The sequence below is a fragment of the Botryllus schlosseri genome, chromosome 12 (genome assembly GCF_051294905.1).
Source record: "Botryllus schlosseri isolate E-star chromosome 12, Bs_hap1, whole genome shotgun sequence".
NCBI lineage: Eukaryota > Metazoa > Chordata > Ascidiacea > Stolidobranchia > Styelidae > Botryllus > Botryllus schlosseri.
Genome location: NC_137247.1, coordinates 4,404,232 through 4,424,253, shown reverse-complemented (window position 1 = coordinate 4,424,253; position 20,022 = coordinate 4,404,232). Strand labels below are relative to the sequence as shown.

The following is a 20,022-nucleotide window of genomic DNA, read 5'->3' as shown; positions in this document are numbered from 1 at the left end:
TTAAAATGTGGAATTTGAAAAGTAGAACGATGTTTTGTGATTACTTTGCATCGGTTTCAAGGTTGAAATTGCCACGAGAACCGCGCGAAATAATATCCCCGATTCCCTGGTATCATCCTAACTAAATATATTTTCGAAAATTGCAAATATTATCCTGAAATAACGCCTCATAAAAGTATATGATTGAATAATATATTGATATCGACATAAACCAGGATATTTTCGGCTGATACTCGTCAGGGGTAATCGTCAGCAACTAGTAGGGAATTGGAAACAACATAATATATTGTTCAATTTTATATTGAAGTTCTACACCTCCAGCAGGGTCTTCAATTATAACAATAAATAGTATATATCGATTGACCAATATAAAGACGGTATTGTAACACGTTTACTGAATCACAATACGCGCAAGTCGCAAGCACTCACCAACTAGCGTCGTTTATAAAGCACGACTCCTCCGCAGACGTGGGTATCGTCTGAAAGCCGAATATGAACGGTAGGACGCTGATAGCAAACGAAAGCGCCCACACCTGGAAATTGCAAAATAAGTCAGCATGGAGTAGACTTGGAAAATCAGATAATTCTAGTTGCATAATAAGACTAATTAGAGTGCAATACAGGTAATCTAATTCTAATCTACTTGGTCAGATGTTTCTTTGCTCAAGTACGAGTAGAAGTACTTCTTTCATAAGCAATCTAAAACTACTTGAAGTAGAAGTAGAATTGACTGACTTGAAATCTACTCAAGTAAGTAAGTACTTGTCAAAACGATCGTAATTCGTTCGCATGGACTGCCAAAAGCTGTAAATGGAGATATGCGGAAGGTGTAGAGAGCTGATTAATATTGATGCATCCCAGGAGGTGTTAAGTTTTGACAGAATACGCATTCGTCCACATCATCGGGTGTAAATGATAGTATTGATATGGAAATGCGACACTAATACTTTGTTTACTCGAACACCCCGTTTTAGTAATTATCATGGCATGGCGCCCTCCCCCACATTATAAGGCCCCTTGTTCAGTCGAAGAGCAATACGGAGAAGTTGTGTCGGATGCGGCTTTAACACTTTGCGCGATTATTTTCCGTTAATTAAAAATATGGCAGATCGTTAAAATGCCATATAGTGTATAGCTTTATTTTCGGAAAATGAAAGGCATTGCTACACTTGCTTTTATACTTCAGCATGTATGTACTCCAGAAAAAAGAACTGAATCTCTAATCAGAACTCAACCTATAATACCCGTCATTGAAGGAAAAATACAAATACTACTTCTAAAAAGCGGAAAATATGTTTCATGTCTTTTGCCGGGAAGTTTCAACGGTGGTCTGCTAAAACAGGTCTAACGTTGAAAAAGTTCAGGTCCACTTTTCCAGATTAGGACACGTCTTGGGCTGCTAGCTATAATAGGTAATTGCTAGATTGCGACACGGTAGTTTCCAACGTTATGGGGGGCCATACTTACTGTGATGAAATATTTGATATACGCGACAATGCGGCGTGAACGGAACCACCCTACCCGCTACCTAAATTATATTCAGAGATACTTTCGTTACAACAAATTTGTCACTTCCTATCTACCATGCGCGAAGCGCAACGAATATTCTGGGACTTATATGACTTTTATGAAAATTAAATGTTGGTACTACACGAAAACAGCCTCAAAATTCCTTAGGCTATCTTTCTTATTGGGAGTCTTAAACTACTTCTACTTGACAAACAGAATTTAGCGAAAAGTAAGTAAGTAGTTCACAAAATATTACGATGTAAAAGTAGAAGTATCGAAAAAGATATACTTGAGTAAGTACCAGAAGTAGAGGAAAACTACTTGAGTACTTCGAAAAAGTAGAAATACTTCGTTACTGACCACCTCTGTCTAATTCAGGTTGATTTGAAAATAGACTGTGTAGATATAAATCTGAAGTCTAATTCTAGCCTAGTGTTACAGCAAATGCTACAGGAGTACCGTATGGAAGGCGAAACGGGCCACGCTCGGTGTGAAAACATTTGTCATCTTCATACGTATGACAATGAACTTTGGTTCGATATGAACTGAATTTGATTCAAATAGTCAAATAAATCAAGTTTCAACACTGTCGTTGATGCACAGTTGATTTCGTACATCTGTATTCCATAGTAACGTACATATGTGTAATGTGGTTGTTGTTTATGATATTTCTGGTGTTTGTCGACTGCAATGGTCAATTACACCAAGCCGATATTCCTGATTTTTGATTCCGTAGCTGCCGACTTGTAGCACGGTCCACTTCTTAGCTTTTTTAAGACACTTAAGCGGATGAGATGGCGAGGCCTGGCTGAGATAAACCTCCAACACTTGGGTAGGAATTCTGGTATCGAACTCGGTCGGACTGGACGACCCCACAACGCATTGGTGTTGCAGCTGCGGATTATACCACTACGCTATCTCGTCACGTGTGTAATATGGCACATTTTTGTTTGTTTGTTTGTTTTTGTGATTAGAGTAGTAATTTAGAGTTCGCCAAAATCTCGCAGTGATGGACTAGCGTAAAGGTGCGCCAGGTTAGATATACTATACCGTGTTCAATTGTATAATGAAGTTCTGTACCTCCAAAGAGTGGCTTCAGAAAATAATTTTGTAAAACGGCAAACACTAGATTATCTGTTTTTGCAACTTTTTTTTACAACTTCCGGCAGCTTCCTAAATACTCGTAAGATATGTAGAATGCTGCTTTAAGCTGTTTGAAGGAATCTTATAGTGCAGCTTTTGTCCATTTTTCATGCAAGTTTTTGGAACATTTTGCAACTTTTTCGATATTTCATGAAAATATTTTCGATTTTGGTGAAATACACGGCCAAATTCGACTGAAACACCGTAAATCAGCACCGAAGTAACGCTTTTACGGGTATTTCGGGAGCTAAGCCGGAAAATTGACCTTTTTTTAGTCAATCTGGGAAGTTAACACTTTTTTTAGTCAGCCGAGCAAAATGTGGTCAAAATGCAACTTTTTTCAAAAATAAATGCAACTTTCCACGGATTTAACTGCAACAAAAACTTGCCCGACTGATTAGTCTCGATGCCGCACGACAAGCATTACATTGATGTTCTTTCTATTTCCATTCTACATGGATACCATCTATCCTGACTTTTGCGTACGGACCACGCAGTACTGCTGCATGTCCTCCTGTCGCGCGTCGTCAATCGCATTACAGCCCGCCATCGATCGCGCCGTCTCACGAGAATCGCAACGAAATAGACTGGCGAATGGTATAAATTATCCGAGTTAAACCCTGTTACATGCAATTTCGCGTAGCGTGCACGGAATTCAGATTTTTCAAATCCGCGTCGTGCACCCAATTAAAGCTTCTAATCCAGGGGTGGGCAAACTACGGCCCGCGGGCCGCATGCGGCCCGCCACACCGTTCTGTGCGGCCCGCGAGAGTCTAAAGAAACTTTTTAAAAATATTGATAAAATCCGTACTAAAAATCGAATTAATGCAGGGACTTGAATAAACTTTTTCTTTGTATATTTCACAATGATAATTCGAAGACAGTGGTTCTAAAACTGTGGTGTGCCCCCCTCCACAGAAAAAATTTTTCGCGCTCCGCGCGATTCTCGTTCACGTCATTAATATTGCTGTGTATTTACTCTAAATTTCATATTGAAAAATTCTTGATCCACATTCGTAACCTTCCATGCCATTTAACTATTTGTTAGGTTTGCTAGCACCCTAGTTGCGTTTTGTGATATGACGATAAGGGGGGCGCGAAATTTTTCACCATCATAAGGGAGGGGGGGTCTCAAAAAGTTTGAGAGACACTGTTTCAAGGTAAATACTTCCTTACTTTATGTTTAATTTCTGGCGCGACAGCCCGATCTCAAGGCCCACGCAGTTTGAAAGGTTTCAACTATATACTAAACATCACAGAAATCCTAAACGAGATTGACGTAATTCGGATAACGAGTGGGATTTCATATTGGCCACTTCAGTTTTAATTATTTCAGTGATGTGCTTATACAAACGATTTGCGCGTGTCTTAGGCAGATTCGTTCTCTGCATGCGTAGAATTGGGGTATTTATATTTTATCCACACATCGTACATGCGTGTTTGAAGCTAACATGGTTATGATGCTGTGAGTATTGTGTGTCCTGGAACTGAACCAAAAGTGGAATTAGTAAATCTATGAACAGATCGCTGCTCACAGATTTAAATTTCAATCCTGTTCTAAGAATCGGGACAACCGATTTTCATCTATATAGTTTTGACAAATTGGTTATTGAGTTCGACCAGCCAATGAAATCTCGCCATGTTTCTGACGTGTGTACGATATCATCAAAACAATGTTTTGTTTGTTTTGTTTTAAATAATAACATATATAATCTCCATGTCCTCACTATATAATCTCAATTTTATATAATGCGGCCCGCGAATGGATTTAGATGTTGAATGCGGCCCGTGAGCTCAAAAGTTTGCCCACCCCTGTTCTAATCCATGATGATTTCTTATCTTGTCTGTAGAGTAGGATTGTTCAAAAAAAACTTTTCCTCAAATTTTTGCGTCTATTACCGAAAATTGATAAATGACGTCGCACTCCAAATTTGGCTCGATTCCGACCATTTTCAAAATTTTTAATTTATTATAATGAAATTAATTTTTTTTAAAGATTTTCTGGCTAACCCATGAAATTGTCAAGTGGTCTACGAAAAGGATGCAAACAAATTTGACGCAAAGCCAGCCCGTAGAAGTGAAGTTATATAACAGGCAAAGGCCGAGAATTCTGCCATTTGTTGGATGATAATTTTATGCGAAAAATGATCGAGACGGCAGATTTAGCGTCATCGGGAGAGGACTCCACACTTTCGTTCGGGTGATGTGGAGTCGATTTTTATCAAAATACGCCAACTAAGTCTGTGCCAACATAAGGAGTTCGTGTTATCGTGTACCATCTAAAAATAGTACGCTGAGCTTAAGCGCTCTCTTGGCTCCAATTGTTCGAAATTTCATGCCGGAGACATCATATTTTGGTGATGCGATTGTTGATATACGTTCTTTCCAATTCTCTGCTAGTTATACTGGCGATTACTCCGGACGAGTGTCAGCCGAACATATTCAAGTTTATTTCAACAGGAATATACTATTCAATTGTGTATTGAAGCTCTGTACCTCCAAGAAACTCGCCGTATACTATTCAATTGAAAATTGTTCCCATCCGCAACGAGCTGCGCTTCCAAGAAACAGCAGTATAGCATATATGCTACCCTCTGCGGTAACGCGAAATAAATATCAACATAGTCCCCAGAGTAGCGATAATGGAATCTTAGAACAAAATCATGCGTTTAGGCTGTATTGTAAATTAGGAATAAGCCTTATTTAATTTAGCTATGATGCGAATATGGACAGACACTGTCTTTTTCAAATCCTAAACCTGTTTAGAACACGACTTTCCAAATACAAATGCTGATATACAAATACCATGATTCGCGCGAAATTCATACTTTTCTCGCAATTCAACGCGCGTATTCCGCACGGTTTTCGCGGAAATTGTGAATACAAATAATATTCCGAAATAGGCGTCAATCGTCATTTGCGTTGCAAGTTTAAATCCTGTGACACAGTGTACCCCAACCTGTGGCACGCGAAGTCATTTCAGGAGGAACGCACTACGCAGTAAATGCGTTTATTTCCAAGTTTTTACATTTAGTTATCACAAATCGTCAACGTAATTTTCTGTAATGTAAGACAAATCTTCATCGAACGTATAGCTAAATACTTTACGCGTCATTCGACTCAGTTGCACCCCGCCTAGATCAGTTTGTCGAGACAAAACAATTGCAATCATCACATTAAATTTCGCCTTCTTGTTGTCTGTGGTACTCATGGTGTCTGTCGATTACTACGGTAATTTACATCAGGACTTGTAGCACGGCTCACTTCAAGGTTTTATAAGACACCGTTTACACGGATGAGACGCCGAGGAGGAGCCTAGATAAACCTCTAGCACTAAGGGAAAGGACTCGAACCCGCAACCCATTGGTGTTGCTACGTTATTCCGCCACAAATTTTGCCTAGTTAGTGCGTGTTATTAATAATCAGGGGCGGATTGGCTCGTGGGGCGCATTTGTTTCGAAATTTTCGGGTCGACTCATTTTCTAATCTGCTCATGTTAATAACACTACATACATTTCAAGAAAATTTAATTTTTTTTTTAATTAACTTGTTGGTACGCAACAAAATCATAGAATGTCAAGGCAGACTTGTACAGCTGGATAATACTAGGGGTGTATTTAGACAAATTGGAGCGAAATGCCAGTAATCTAATTCTAATCTAATTTGTTAACTGTGTCTTTGCTCTAATTTTTTGCGAATTCAGTAATTCTTATCTAATTTGGAAAAAAACGTGTTGCTATAATTCTAATTCTAGTGTGCCTCTTGACCTCCAGCGGATCCCGGCTAAGAACCGTAAATCTCCAGATATCAGACAGTTAAATATGTGTACACCGTGGCATGAAATATTCTGTATATAAAATAATTCCTTGGGGCTTACAAATCAATGATACTCGATTGACGACAATAAATATATGCTGTGTTACTCTCACACGCACAGTCCTGCATTATTTAAGACGTCGTCACGTCATAAACTTCAAGCCATATCAAGTTCATAGCTTATTTTTGCGGTTAACGTTAGGAAACACGCAATTTCCCGGGAGAAATGGACTTCGTCCATGCTGCGCCAGGATAAGTTTTGAAATTTGACGCGCGTTTTTTTTTAATCGGAATATACTATATTTAAAGCGCGGGGACTTAGCACCGAGTAAACACAGATGATAATGTAATTCGAAGGAACGGGTAAGCAGATGTCTTGTCCGAAATAGTACAACATCGCAAAGTAATCCCTCTTCATTCCAAAATGGGCGGTCGCATCGTATCAATATCATGCACTGTGCGTGTTTTAATGAATATTAAACCCGTTTCGACGTTGTAAGTCAGGCTTTGATGTTTTGCTGTCGCGTGCATTCTTGTACCAGGGCCGGCAATCCGTGTAATGCCGCTCTAAGTGGCAAATTCAATAGGTTTAACTTTTTCCTGAACGTCGCTCACGCTAAATCCGATATCCCGTCTATGTTCGGGTATACGTGGGATTAGTGACGACATTCATGCGCATAAAATAGAGCCGTAAAATCCGTAAATATGCGAAAGTGAATTTTTTCGCTTGTAAATTCCCAGCATTGTCTCTAGCCTTTGTTGTTTGCAGAAGTTCGACCGCCATTGCCGAAAATAACGACTTCGCGAGAGGCAACTCATATAATCCAAGGGTTCTTGACTCGAGTCTTTTCTTAAAGATGTAAAACGACTCGATCCGGCCGAGTCACGTGATTCGGCACATTCTTGATATCATATTCAAGTCTCGTGTATCAGGACCGATAAAAAATTGAAAATAGGCCCAGCAACTGTATTTTAGCAGTTTGAATATCCGTGTATATTATGAATCAGGAGGCCGTCGATATCACCCATTTCACAGAAGCGAGTTGAATCTGACTTGATCTCGAAAATGAACAGTGAACCCTAAGATGTGGACTCAGACTCTCGGGTCTCAACTCTCGGACTTGACCCGTTGCTCGCTAACTAGGACTTGACTCGGTGATGAACTGAAAATGACTCGAGTCCAAACTATAAAAGTAAAATTGACTTGCGACTAGGAACCTTACGACTTAGTTACAGCCCTGGGTCTGAATCTGTTGCCCGCGGACTAGGGTTGCATTTAAAACAAACAGTGTTTTAAAACACAATGCTTTAAACAGTCTTTTAAACAGAGGCCTTTAAAAAAACAAAATTGTGTTTTTTCAAGTTGTAAAATTATGTCATAATTGTGTAAATACTTTCCAAAAACATGTTGCATGAGAATACGGACAATTACCACCCTATATAGCGGAATTATATTGATATGGGATGGTTGGAACCCCTAAAATAGTCGGTTCAGCATTAATAGTACAGATATTTCGTCAAAGGAGCTATATTTACCTTATATTTACAATTGTCAATGTCAATCCACTATGACATCACAATTGAATATTCGTGACGTCATGGCTTCAAAAAAAAAACATGTTTTAAATTAGGCCCTTGTTTCAAACATGTTTGTTTTAAATTGATTTTTGTTTTAAATGCAACCCTACCGCGGACTAGGTTTAGGAGCTCCGTGAAGGGTCAACATGGAAATACATCACCAAGAAACAAAATACAAAACTATATTGTTCTTTGGTAATGATTGGGCTAATGTGACTGAACCTAAGACTTGAACATCTTTTCGTATAATGCATCGCAAGCGACGGTATACCAAAATTCGTTGTTACAAACGCCGATTTTAGAACTTCTAACGTGGATGCACAATGCATTATGCATAAAACAGATGTCGCTGCTTATTTCGTAGGCGATGTCGAGTTGTGTGGTTGAATTGATCGGTAAATCGTTACAGCGAATTGGTTCTGATCACTGAGACATCGATACGTAATGATTAATCCAGATTCGAAAGGCAGGGTCATCCTGATTCTTGCAAAGTTTAACCTATCATGGAATGGAAATATTTAATAAGTACAGTGCAGCGGTTCTTAACCAACTATATAGTCCAGTTCAATGTTTCTCCCGGGATCGCCGCGACTAAGCACAATGACATATTCATGAGTTAGGTCCGAGGTGTGATGAAAATAGGCTCCTAAATCGGATTTAAACTACCGGTGTCAGATACGATTCTATCGAAAGCCAGCCACGCTATACGTTTTCGGGGGAAACTACCGCGTGCGCTTCCTGGCTTTTTTTCTGACGCCCGGGAAAGTTTTCCGGGAAAGGTCACGGAGCTGTAGCTTACAACTTTACAAAATTCTGCGTTTAATTGCATTGGTCGATGTAGTATACTTGAAATACTACGAGGCCTGACACGGCCGATGTAAACAACAATGCCATCATGAATAAAAAATAAATTGGATTGGTCATATAGTAATATCGAAACAATCACCAGTACACATGTGTACTGTACACAGTGTACAGTGAAAAATGAATACGTATATAATCATAGACCTGTGGTTCCCAACCTTTTGTCTTCATTCCCCACTTAAGACTTATTCGAGTCTTCATTCCCCACTACCGTACCCAAAACTTTTGTCATCACGGAGCAGCTATTTGCTTGTTTGAGGACACAAGACACACAATTATACCAGTACCCAAGACAATCGCCTATAACTACAACATAAAACGTATTGCGAGCCGATAGCGGTAACCCTCAAAATTTAGCGAAAGCGTCATACCGGACGTGCTGGATGCGTTTGTGACGCCCATCATTGGTTATCCGGAGTTAAAATGAGTTATTGTGAACAACACGCAATATAATTTTCGATACATACATTTCAGAGCATTTAATTGATAACGGAAATCGCGCATGTAACTCCGTAAATATGTAGATTGTCCTGTATATAATGTTTACCAAATGCGTCTATTCCCCAGCAGAAACCATTGAATTCGCCACCGGTTGGGAACCACTGTCATAGACGAAAGATACTTTGGAGGCAAAGAACTTCAGGACATAATATATTATAGTACAATACCGTATACGATAGGCAATGTTTATTTTCACTTCTCTGCTAGTTGCTGCCCATTACCCCTGGCTAGTGTATTCCGAAAATATTCGGGTTCATTTCAATATTAATATATTATTTAATTGTATGATTAAGGATGTATGAAATGCATTATCAATACCTTATTGTTTATCATTACAATATTAGTATATCAACAAAGAGACTATTATTCAAGTGTAACATTTACCGATATCATATTTTTTTATATGTGGCCTAAATCCACTATATTTTGTGAAATTGATATAAAATTGACTCGAAACCCTCTTTGTTCCATAATTACTGTTACGAAAAATTGTTATTACGTACCGCGAACAAATATTTTCGGGGATGCTAGCACGCTGCACTTCTATACGAACAAATTCACAAGCTACAAACACGCACACGGCAATCTGACAACGTTGTAGAACAGTATTCCATATCGCATAGGCTTACAGGCAATAAACTTCAAGGTGTGTTTTATTGGGGCGCAGTGCGATTTGACAAAAGGGTCCAAGCGCGCAACGAAATATTCGCAGGACCGTCTTGGCAAATATTTGACCAGCAGTTTCGGGAAAGGTATTACAATAACAATACTACATATAGACAAGGCCGAATATCTAATAAATTATTTCTCGACAATCAGCAGCTGCGCCTCTACCACAATACCATGTGTAATTTATTGCGGCTATTTAGCGAGGAATAATTATTATTCCATTAATATCATTCCAAAGAATATATACGATTGTACGTAAGGGTTTTGGGGCAAATTTTCCAAATTGAATTAGAATTAGAAATACTAAATTCGCAAAAACTTGGAAATTGAATGTAATTCCGAATTACAAAGAAATACCACAAAAATCAAGTTCAATTCCTATCAAATCAGAGTTTATCATCAAAAGCATGAGAATGCTAAATGTCCGTACGGCAGGCTCGACTCGTTTCACTCTATACCAGCGATTCCCAAACTGTGCGCCGCGAAACATTAGTGTGCCGCCATAGATTCTCAGGTGTGCCGCGATAATTTTGGGAGTTTTGGAAAAGAACCGTAAGAATATTTTGAAAACGGTCTGCTGACTAGCACAATCGACCACGAAACCAGAAATGGCATCCTGAGAAATCAAGCATTCTTTCCACAGAAAAACAGCTAATTGATTTACAAAAATGCGCATTTAAAGATTAAGAAATTGGATGCGTTTTAGCTGTCTGCTAGCTAATTCTATTCCATGATCGGTGCAAAATCAATCAATATTGTAAAAATATGTGCATTGTGCATCACCTTCATGGCTTAGTGAACATGGCTTTTCTTTTTTGAGTGAAATTTGGGTGGCGAGATAGCGCAGTGGTATAATCCGCGGCTGCAACACCAATGAGTGCGGGTTCGAGTCCGACCGAGGTCGACTTCCGAATTCCGACACCCAAGTGTTGGAGGTTCACCTAGGCTCCTCCTCGCCACCTCATCCGCGTCAGCGGTGTCTTACAAAAGCCTAGAGGTGGGCCGTGCTATAAGTTGGCAGTTACGGAAAATAAGAAGAATATCGGCCTGGTGTAAATGACCATAGTAGTCGACAAACGCCATGAATACCCCAAAACAAATAATCGAAAGCGTAAACGAGATACACTGCTTTCAATTAATGACAAAATGCGGGTATAATTGTGAACAATTCCACCTCGTTTCTGTAGTATATCTAAAAAAAAAACATCGACATTTTTGAGCATCTTTTCTCGGCCTATTATGCCACGAAATTATTCTAGTGTGCTACAAGTCGAAAAGGTTTGGGAATCACTGCTTCATACAGTTCTCCTGTAGCAGTTACAGGAAAACGGGGAATTAGATTAGAATTGGTATTGGGGCAAAGAATCATTCAAGAAATTACATAAGAATTACGAATTACACTACGGGCATTTCGGTATATCAAGTCTAATTAGACAGCTAAAATTACCTAGTTGTTGTACATTCTTCGTACGCAATACATGCATTGCAAAATGTGGTCAACCTAAATAAATTTTCCATTTATAGGAGATAGCGATTTCAAAATCAACCCGCATACTATTTAGACCAGGGGATCTCAAAGGGTGGGCCACAGGAACATTTGAGGTGGGCCACAAAGCTATTTAGAAAATTTTAGAATTAATGTAAGTTTAGTTATATTTGTTGTGTTAATCGCGAAAAATATATTCATATTATCTAATTAAACGTAGGCTACGTAAAGCTTTTCATCCGACTCTGATGAGACTTATTAGCACGTATGGTGTCAGCATGTTCAAGTCCAAAACGGGAGGGAGAAAAGGCGGCTTTTTTCACTGGCTATGGCAACCTACGGCTAACAGTAACTAAAATAATTTCGAGTATTTAATAACTGGAAAGTAATGCTGAAGTAACTAAGTATTCCGGTAGGGGCTGGGGCATATGTCGTATGCCGTTGAAAGGGGTGTGCATTAAACTCGGAATGAAGTGTAGGCCTAATTGATGTATAGATATACTGTAGGCTACTACTAAGGCAAGTCGCATTATTGTAAGATGAAAATAGCCATAATTACAATTATTATCAACTTCTGGTGGAGGTATACCGCACCACCGCAACGAATCGTAATGGATTGAGGATTTATCGCAGCGCATTAATATTTGGAGTCGGTTTAAAATGTCCGCCCTGATATCATTGTACATAATGTAAGAGTCACATGAATTGATTGTATCATTGGATTGAATATTATGACATCGCAACTTAGTTGGTTTGGTACACGATGGGCCACGGCCAAGAAAGGGCTGAGAACCCCTGATTTAGACCGTGTTATTCCAGCACATTACCCTTGTGCAAAAGCAGCTGGTCCATGGACGATATGTTCTAATTATGATTTAAACGGCATCGCACCCATTACTCTGGAACTTAGTTTCCAATTTACTAACAGTAACGGCATCCATCGCATCCATCCATCATTCAGTCATCTGTCGTCGGGTGAGACTTTAAAGATAACTTTACAAAGCCTTGCCGTTTCAGGGTCACTTACTCGAGATTAGGGGTGGGCAAAATCGAGCATCTGAGTGATTCGATTCTGAATCACGTAAAATGTTTCGAGTCGAGTCGAGTATTCGAGTATCACTCATTATGACGTCATAACAAAATGAAATATGTCAAAGCTCAAATGAGTACCTTTTATGCCACCACAAAGAATATAATGCCTGTTATCCATCATATTATGGATAGTTAGGTATTTTTTCGACCATACGGGTTAATTGCACTTTCTGACAATGTTGTGGAATGATCATGACTTCGGAAATGTGCTATCTTCAGTAACGTTCGTATAGCTTTGCACTATGTCTGGGATGCTGCGACACCGCCATTCAAGGTTTCAAGGCTTCCACGGGCGAAAATGGTATCGAAACTATAATTGTCGTTGATAAATTAACTTGCAGTGGTGAGGAGTGTATAATTTTAGTACTCGAAAAAATCGACTTCTACTACTCGACTCGAATCATTAAAATTATTACTCGATTCAGATTCGAGTACTCGAATCATTATGCCCAGCCCTACTCGAGATATGATTGATGACGGACAGCTTGCTGCTATTTTCAAAGGCGACTATGCTTTGGATTGCGGTCAAACCATATTAGCAGGAAGAAGTTAATAGATTGATACTGCCAATGTGAACATATTATTTTGTTACGATATTGAAGTTTTCTCAGAAAGATAATTTGAGGTTAGTAGAATCGCGAGCCAAATCGCAAGAATCAATATGAATAATGAATATAGGGGAATCTCAAGGGAAGTTATCATGGCATTCGGAAACAGTAGCTGTTGGTCATACGATACAAAGCCCGCTGATATGGTGGACAACGCAATTGGGTAAATACTCTTAACACACACCGACTGTTGTCCAAAGCTTACATCGTCAATACATGTCGTTGAATTCGTATGACAAGGACAATGGTCAATAGTCATTCAGGAATTTCAGTAGTTTGTTGGCACTGACATCGATTGTGCAATTGTGCATGTTTTCTACAAACCAAAGTTACCGTATTCTCTGCCTCAACTCTGTGTTGCTGCAAACCGCGCGTAATCAGGAAGTGTATAGACATTAGACATATGCAATGCATTGTAGCTACGCGCGCAAAACCTAACAAATATTTCAGAGGGTAGCATCATACTATCCGGTCAACTGCCTTAGCTTGCAGTACCGTAATAGATAAAACCGAAGAACACTTGTTGGGACTTGTTTGGTTTGCAGTTGAACGTGCCATTTTACGATCTCAAAACTACACCTATTACGTTACACCTTTCACGTTAACGAGAAACGATCATGTTCCGTGCCAGTGGTATGGATACGTGCTTGTGAACAATGTACCGTTTACCACCCCAGACGGAAGAATGCGGTACACATAAGCAGATCACAGGACACCCTGTGATGTCCAGAAGGATTGTTGTATTACACACGTTCTCCCCATTGCAATATGTGTGAAAGCATGATTATGATTATCTAAGACTGTTCGATTCGGTTCCAAACAAACCAGTATATCACGACGTAAAATTTGTGTTTGAATCCTTGCACACAGCGTAAACACACCTGCTGCTAATTATAAGCTGGCGCACCTTTTCCCATCTCGTAAATCTGTTTTCAAATATGTACTCACCGCTAAAATAATCAATCGGATGACCTTTTTCGTTCGCTTCCTCTGATTGTTGACGGGCCGCTTCACCGACCAGTATCTGTCGAGGCCGATAGCGCAAATTCCCCATATCGATGCAGTGCAAAGTAACACGTCCGTGGCAAGATATACTTGGCAGTATACAGCTCCGAAAGGCCATTTCCCAGACAGTTCATTTACCAACGTAAATGGTACCACGAGAACAGCCAACAACGCATCAGCCACAGCTAACGATATTAAATACTGGTTTTGCGGCTGCGAGCTGATCACCCGGTCTCGAAGGATAACCACAATAACCGCCACGTTCCCGAGCAGTACGTACAGGCAGAACAGTCCAACTAACACCGAGAATACAATCACGGCTTGGTAAGAATAGCCAGTGCTCATGTAAGTGTCACTGTAATTTTTGTCGGGCGCACCCAAACATTCTGGCGGAAGGGTGGTGTTTGAAACTTCAACGCTGTCGTAGGAAACATTCCCGCTGTCTTTTGGTGATGAATACAAGCTTCTTATAAGTGCAGTTGTTACATCCATCATGCTGTCCGCAAAGAGCAATACAGTTATGCTTATTATCTACTTACATACTGCATAATAGATAATATATACTTCAGTATTGGGTCTGATGCAAGCCGACACCGGCAATCCATAAATTTCTTGTCGAGATTACATTTGACCGACTTCGATCAAAATGAATCGAACATCCCACTTCTCTCGCTTATGTAATCAAAACAAACTACAAACGTGCCTGGCTGCGGTAAGACAGCGCCACCCGAGATGACTGTTCAAAGTAGGCTGACAGGTCTACAAACAAATATTTTATTGATGGTTAAAGGTATATTGACAATGGCATAATTTGTAACCAGGCTTAAAGCAAGTTGTATCTCCTACCGAGATTTACAGCGCTGATGCGGTGTGATCCACTCGACAGTGTCATCTATATTTAACATCAAAATGCAGTCGATGATATACACACAGGCTGAACTCCTATTCCTCCGAGAATCTATGTAAAGTACAAGCCAAGGCTATCGTCGGCTCGCCTAGTAATTTATGGCAGGTATCGTGAGTTAGGCTATATATATATCCAGTATATATCATTGCGCGACATGTGGTAAATTTTGGTAAAACATACCGAACTGACGAATGCACGGCGGGATATTTGTGTAAATACCATTGTGCTATCTGAGCCGAAGTGATCACGAGCCACTGAACAGGAGACTTGACCGTAATTTGGTAACACGAGCACTCGAGCAGCACATTGAGAGTGAGACGCCCAAAGCCAAGGCAGACATTGACTGGTACAGGTAGAAGACGTTTAATGCTAATTCCGACTAGTAATTTTGGTGAGTCCCACAGAAAACAAAGCTTCACAGAATACATTGGATATTATACGCGCTTATAGTGCATATTTGACCCCTTAATCAAGTCTTTATACTCAACTGTCCATGTTTCAGACACCGGGGAATGTATGTACCTGTACCTCATAACACAAAAACACTGTTTCTGTTTGTACAGTACGTGTTTACTAGAACAAGGCGTTACATAAATTGAATCGTTAATTGCTGTTAACAATATAATTTGCAGTGGAGAGGTTTAGGTTGGGTACAATGATTAATTTCTGGGGTAGCACGAGGTAATGGAAATGTGATCGTTGGCGCGATTTTTTTACCTTGGAAAAACAAGATTTTGCACTAAAAAATGAAAATGTTGACATTTTTTGACGTTAAAAACTTAATTTTGACAAAATTTCGCCCTCATGTATGTAAATTAGACGTTTAAATAATGTTAGAATTGTACTACTTTTCTTCAATTCTGGATGGAACTGTCTGTCCATACGAAGTAGCTTGACCTGAAAAAACTTTTTGACTTGAAAAATGACAAATTTTTGCATGACAAAAACTTTATTTTAGTGATGTCTCAGATGGCACTGGTTGCCCAAGGTCGGTGAACAGCTTTCTAATCTTAAAGTTCATTAGCTTGTGCAAAAACGTCAAAATGTTCATTATTTATGTCAAAATCTTCCGTTTTTACGTAAAAATCACACTAGTGATTATCTGCATCATGAATGTGAGCTTGAGCATTGAGGTGTAGACGCGGACGATATGACCGAACTTCCTTTCAAGCAATAAATACGTAACAATGCAAAGTAGGCAGTACTATTTTGTCTATAGTTACTGTCTGTCATTAGTCGTGATCGTGACAGTTGCCAATATTACAAATTTGTTAACGAGCAGCGCTGACATGCCGATATTCCAAGTAACGATCCGCTGGAAACTTCGGTTTATACTGACTACTGACGCTGAAACTAATACTAATAGCGATACTGACTGATGCTGCCACTCAAAACGTCATAATTACAGACCACTTATGAGCCAAAAGGCCTTGCGTGATTATTGTGGCTTCGAATACCAGATCAGGACAAAAAAGGCAACGGGTGAACTGTACCATCGGATTTAATCCAGCTCTGGTCCTACCAACTAACGATACCACATATGGGCCCCTCAAAGCAGAACATATCTTTGAATCGCCAACTTTAAAACATTGAACAGCTTCAATCTATGCAGTGTAGAGGCTTTACAAGTTTGGGCTGGACCAAGGCCTCCAAAACAACAAATCATCAAATCGACCACAGTTGGATATCTACAATATGTTCAGATTTCCTAAATTAGATTAGATTTACAATTGTAGCTTCGAAGCTTTTTTCACATTAGATTATGATTATAGCTACACAGCTTTTTCCAATTTAGATTGTAATTGAAATAAGAACCGAATTTGCGAAATCTTGTAAATTGAGTCAAGCTCAGTTCATTTCGAATCAGAGTTCAATCTCGTAAGTACGAGCATGGCAAATGTCTGTACAGAAAGCTTGGCTCGTTTTACACGATACATTTCTCCTGTAGCATTATCGGGAAAACCAGAAATTGGATTAGAATTATTAATATTAGGGCATGGAAATATTTGACAACTTAAAACTAGATCACCGGCATTTACTTCAAATTAGTGTAATTATGCCACTAGATATGTTAAAATGTGATCAGGACAACGGAATCACCCGAATTCGCACCCAAAGTATGAAATATCGGCATTTTCCGAACAATCGGAGAACCGCAATAGGTCACTGTTAGGGTCAGTGTTTTGCGGTCATTCCATAGTTCTGAACAATGTGAATTTCAGATTGGGTGAGGGTGATTTTCTAAAGGTTATTTTTGGTCAGGCTCCGGAGCCCTGGCCAACCAGATTTTAATTTATATTTTCGGAATCAGCACGACGGTAGCTTTCGATCGAGACCAGTTTCCCTGAATTCTGCGCTCCGGACGATATCTTTCGGATTGCTAGAAATCCTTCAGTCGCTGCTGCGAAAAAGTACAGATTCAAGCATCAGTGAAGCGGAACGGAGCAACAATATCGGTCGTTGCCATAATGTAATAGTAATCGTCAGATTATATTTTCATCTGAACAAGACACGCACAATGTACAATGCGATAAGACACAGTGCGATGTAATTACACAGATAGGCGGATGCCTAACGACCAGTTGCGGTTAAAGTTGCGGTCTCTTAAACTAGCATCCACCTCGGCCCAGTGCCCGATGTCACAGTCTCTTTTCCGCAGCCCTATCTTGCTCTTTCCATTCTTTTGTGACTGACCTCTTTCATGGGGTCTTTTTCTGGGCTTTTTGTCGCCGTAAGAACAGCGACAACATTCGATACTGATATCGAGAAATCCTGATTGCAGACAGAGGTGGTCAGTAACGAACGAAGAACTTCATCTCGATCAAGTATACTTCTCGAAAATACTCACAGAAACTACTTACAGATCTTCGCTGTCTATACGTTCACTTGCAGTAGCTTCGAAGTCTTGAAAATCGCTAATTGTACTTGCAATGGAGGACAAATTTACAGGGTTACGTGTAGGCCTACTTGAATACGAACGATGAATAATTTGGCTACCTTTGTTGCTCACTTACTGATTACGACCTCTGACATTAACTACCGTAACATATGGATGAAAATGAGTCCCAATGGTACAAATTAAATCGTGTTTTGCGATATTGGAAGGAGAATCGATCACTTTTTGATAACCAGCATCAACGTTAGGGATTATCGCCTTTCCACCATACCTAAGCAGCATATAGTCATACATTTGCATGTAGAATTACGTTCGTGACCTTCCAAAGTGATTTTCCGGTAACTAGTTATGGGTTGCATTAAATGTAACGACGTGACATGACGCAGGTCTTGAAATCTGTGCTAGTAGAGTCCCAAACGTTAGATCGGTAAATAACGACCGATCAAATGCAGCGTGATCATCATTGACTGTAATAAGACTTATATTATGACATCAGCCGTTGAGAGAGAAAGCAACTTACATCAGTGATGAGCGGATAGTGCTTTTCGAGACTCCGAATCCCTCCGACAACTGTAGTGTCTGAGGAAAACTCCCTCCGACTCCGAAGACCTCAATCCCAGACTCCGAGATACTCCGATGAATCTCGTCAAGCATCCGAAACAGTGGCAAGCATGCTACACTTGGTAATGTGTTTTACTAAATTAATCTGATAATATGGTTGGCCTCATAGTCAATGTCCCCTCTAATTTTTGGCGAGACTGCGCACACTCACAAACTCACTGCGCAGACCCTTGGAAAACAGTACGTAACGACTAAAAAAAAAGGTAATCACTTCGGATATTTTGTGCGCAGCTTCGATTTTCTGTGCGCAGAGACCATGTCAGCACTGCGCATTTTTGCATGTTACCCGTCATATTACAACTGTACAAGGTGTAAACTGTCTGTGTTTTGGTTTGTAATCATAATCAATAGTGTATTCTGGTCAGAGCTATCCAGAGATATCGGAGACAAAAGTTACAATACTCCGAACACATATCTGTAGTAAACTCCGACTCCGCTCCGACTGTCACTAAATCGGCAAAAACTCCGCTCCGAATCCACTCCGACTCCGCTCCGATGCTCATCACTGACTTACATGCAGCTGCTAGTGCTAGTCTGTTCTGAGAGGCCAGGACACTAACGAGAAGCAATGTATTCGGTTCGAAGTCCTGCTCCGCACTTGAAGTATGAGTCCGTGGACATGTAAGCATGCGACACTGGGGCCTATGGCTGAGGGCATTCACTATTAACGTGTATTAAGTCACAGACTCCAGTGTAGCATGCTACTTACTCAAATGTGGCTTTTCGTGGCACCGCATTTTTCATAAGATGTCGGATAAACGAAATAAAGTATAAGTGCGTATTTGCTTTGAACGAATGAAAATCTGTTGGTCTGATTTTAGATAACACCACGAGCATTCACGTTTTCTTGAAGTGAGCTGTCATCGGGCATGGAGTCTATCAAGCCACAAGAATGATCAGTGATCATTAGGGCGATTTTTTTACATGTCAAAAAACGTCAAAAATGTGTCAAAATTGTAGCGTAAGATCAAAAAATGTTAAAATTGTAGCATAAGGTCGAAAAATGTCAAAATTGTTTACAAAGTCAAATTTATTTTGCAACCTGCATTTTGTTTGCATCGCAGATTTTGCACTGTCGGTGAACTTATCATTTGACAATTTATAGCTTGTAGACTTCTTTATAGCATTATAGGCCTACCGTTGTGGACGGATCATCATTGGTTTATTAGCAATTTTTATAAGTTCAATACACCACAAAATGCGATACACTGAAAAGATAGGAAGGTGTCGAAGCGACTTGGAGCAGTCTATGGGATCAAACCCCCACTTTGGCCTAGGCCAGTGGTTCCCAACGTGGGCGATATCGCCCCCCAGGGGACGATTTGTC

General features: G+C 39.9%; 1 protein-coding gene across 2 annotated transcripts in view; it reads right to left on the bottom strand.

The window, feature by feature from the left end:
* Positions 1 to 14,895, bottom strand: part of LOC145452929 (alpha-2A adrenergic receptor-like) — a 42,045-nt gene extending 27,150 nt beyond the window's left edge. The window contains exons 1-2 of one of the 2 annotated variants that reach the window (XM_080331061.1): positions 14,215 to 14,895; positions 430 to 533 (exon numbers count right to left, since the gene is read on the bottom strand). In XM_080331061.1, coding sequence (XP_080187187.1) covers positions 430 to 533; positions 14,215 to 14,766 — 656 coding nt within the window. In that variant the 5' untranslated portion in view covers positions 14,767 to 14,895. The remainder of the gene's footprint in view (positions 1 to 429; positions 534 to 14,214) is intronic. The other variant, XM_080331062.1, reaches the window with a different exon arrangement.
* Between the last annotated feature and the right edge of the window lie 5,127 nt (positions 14,896 to 20,022).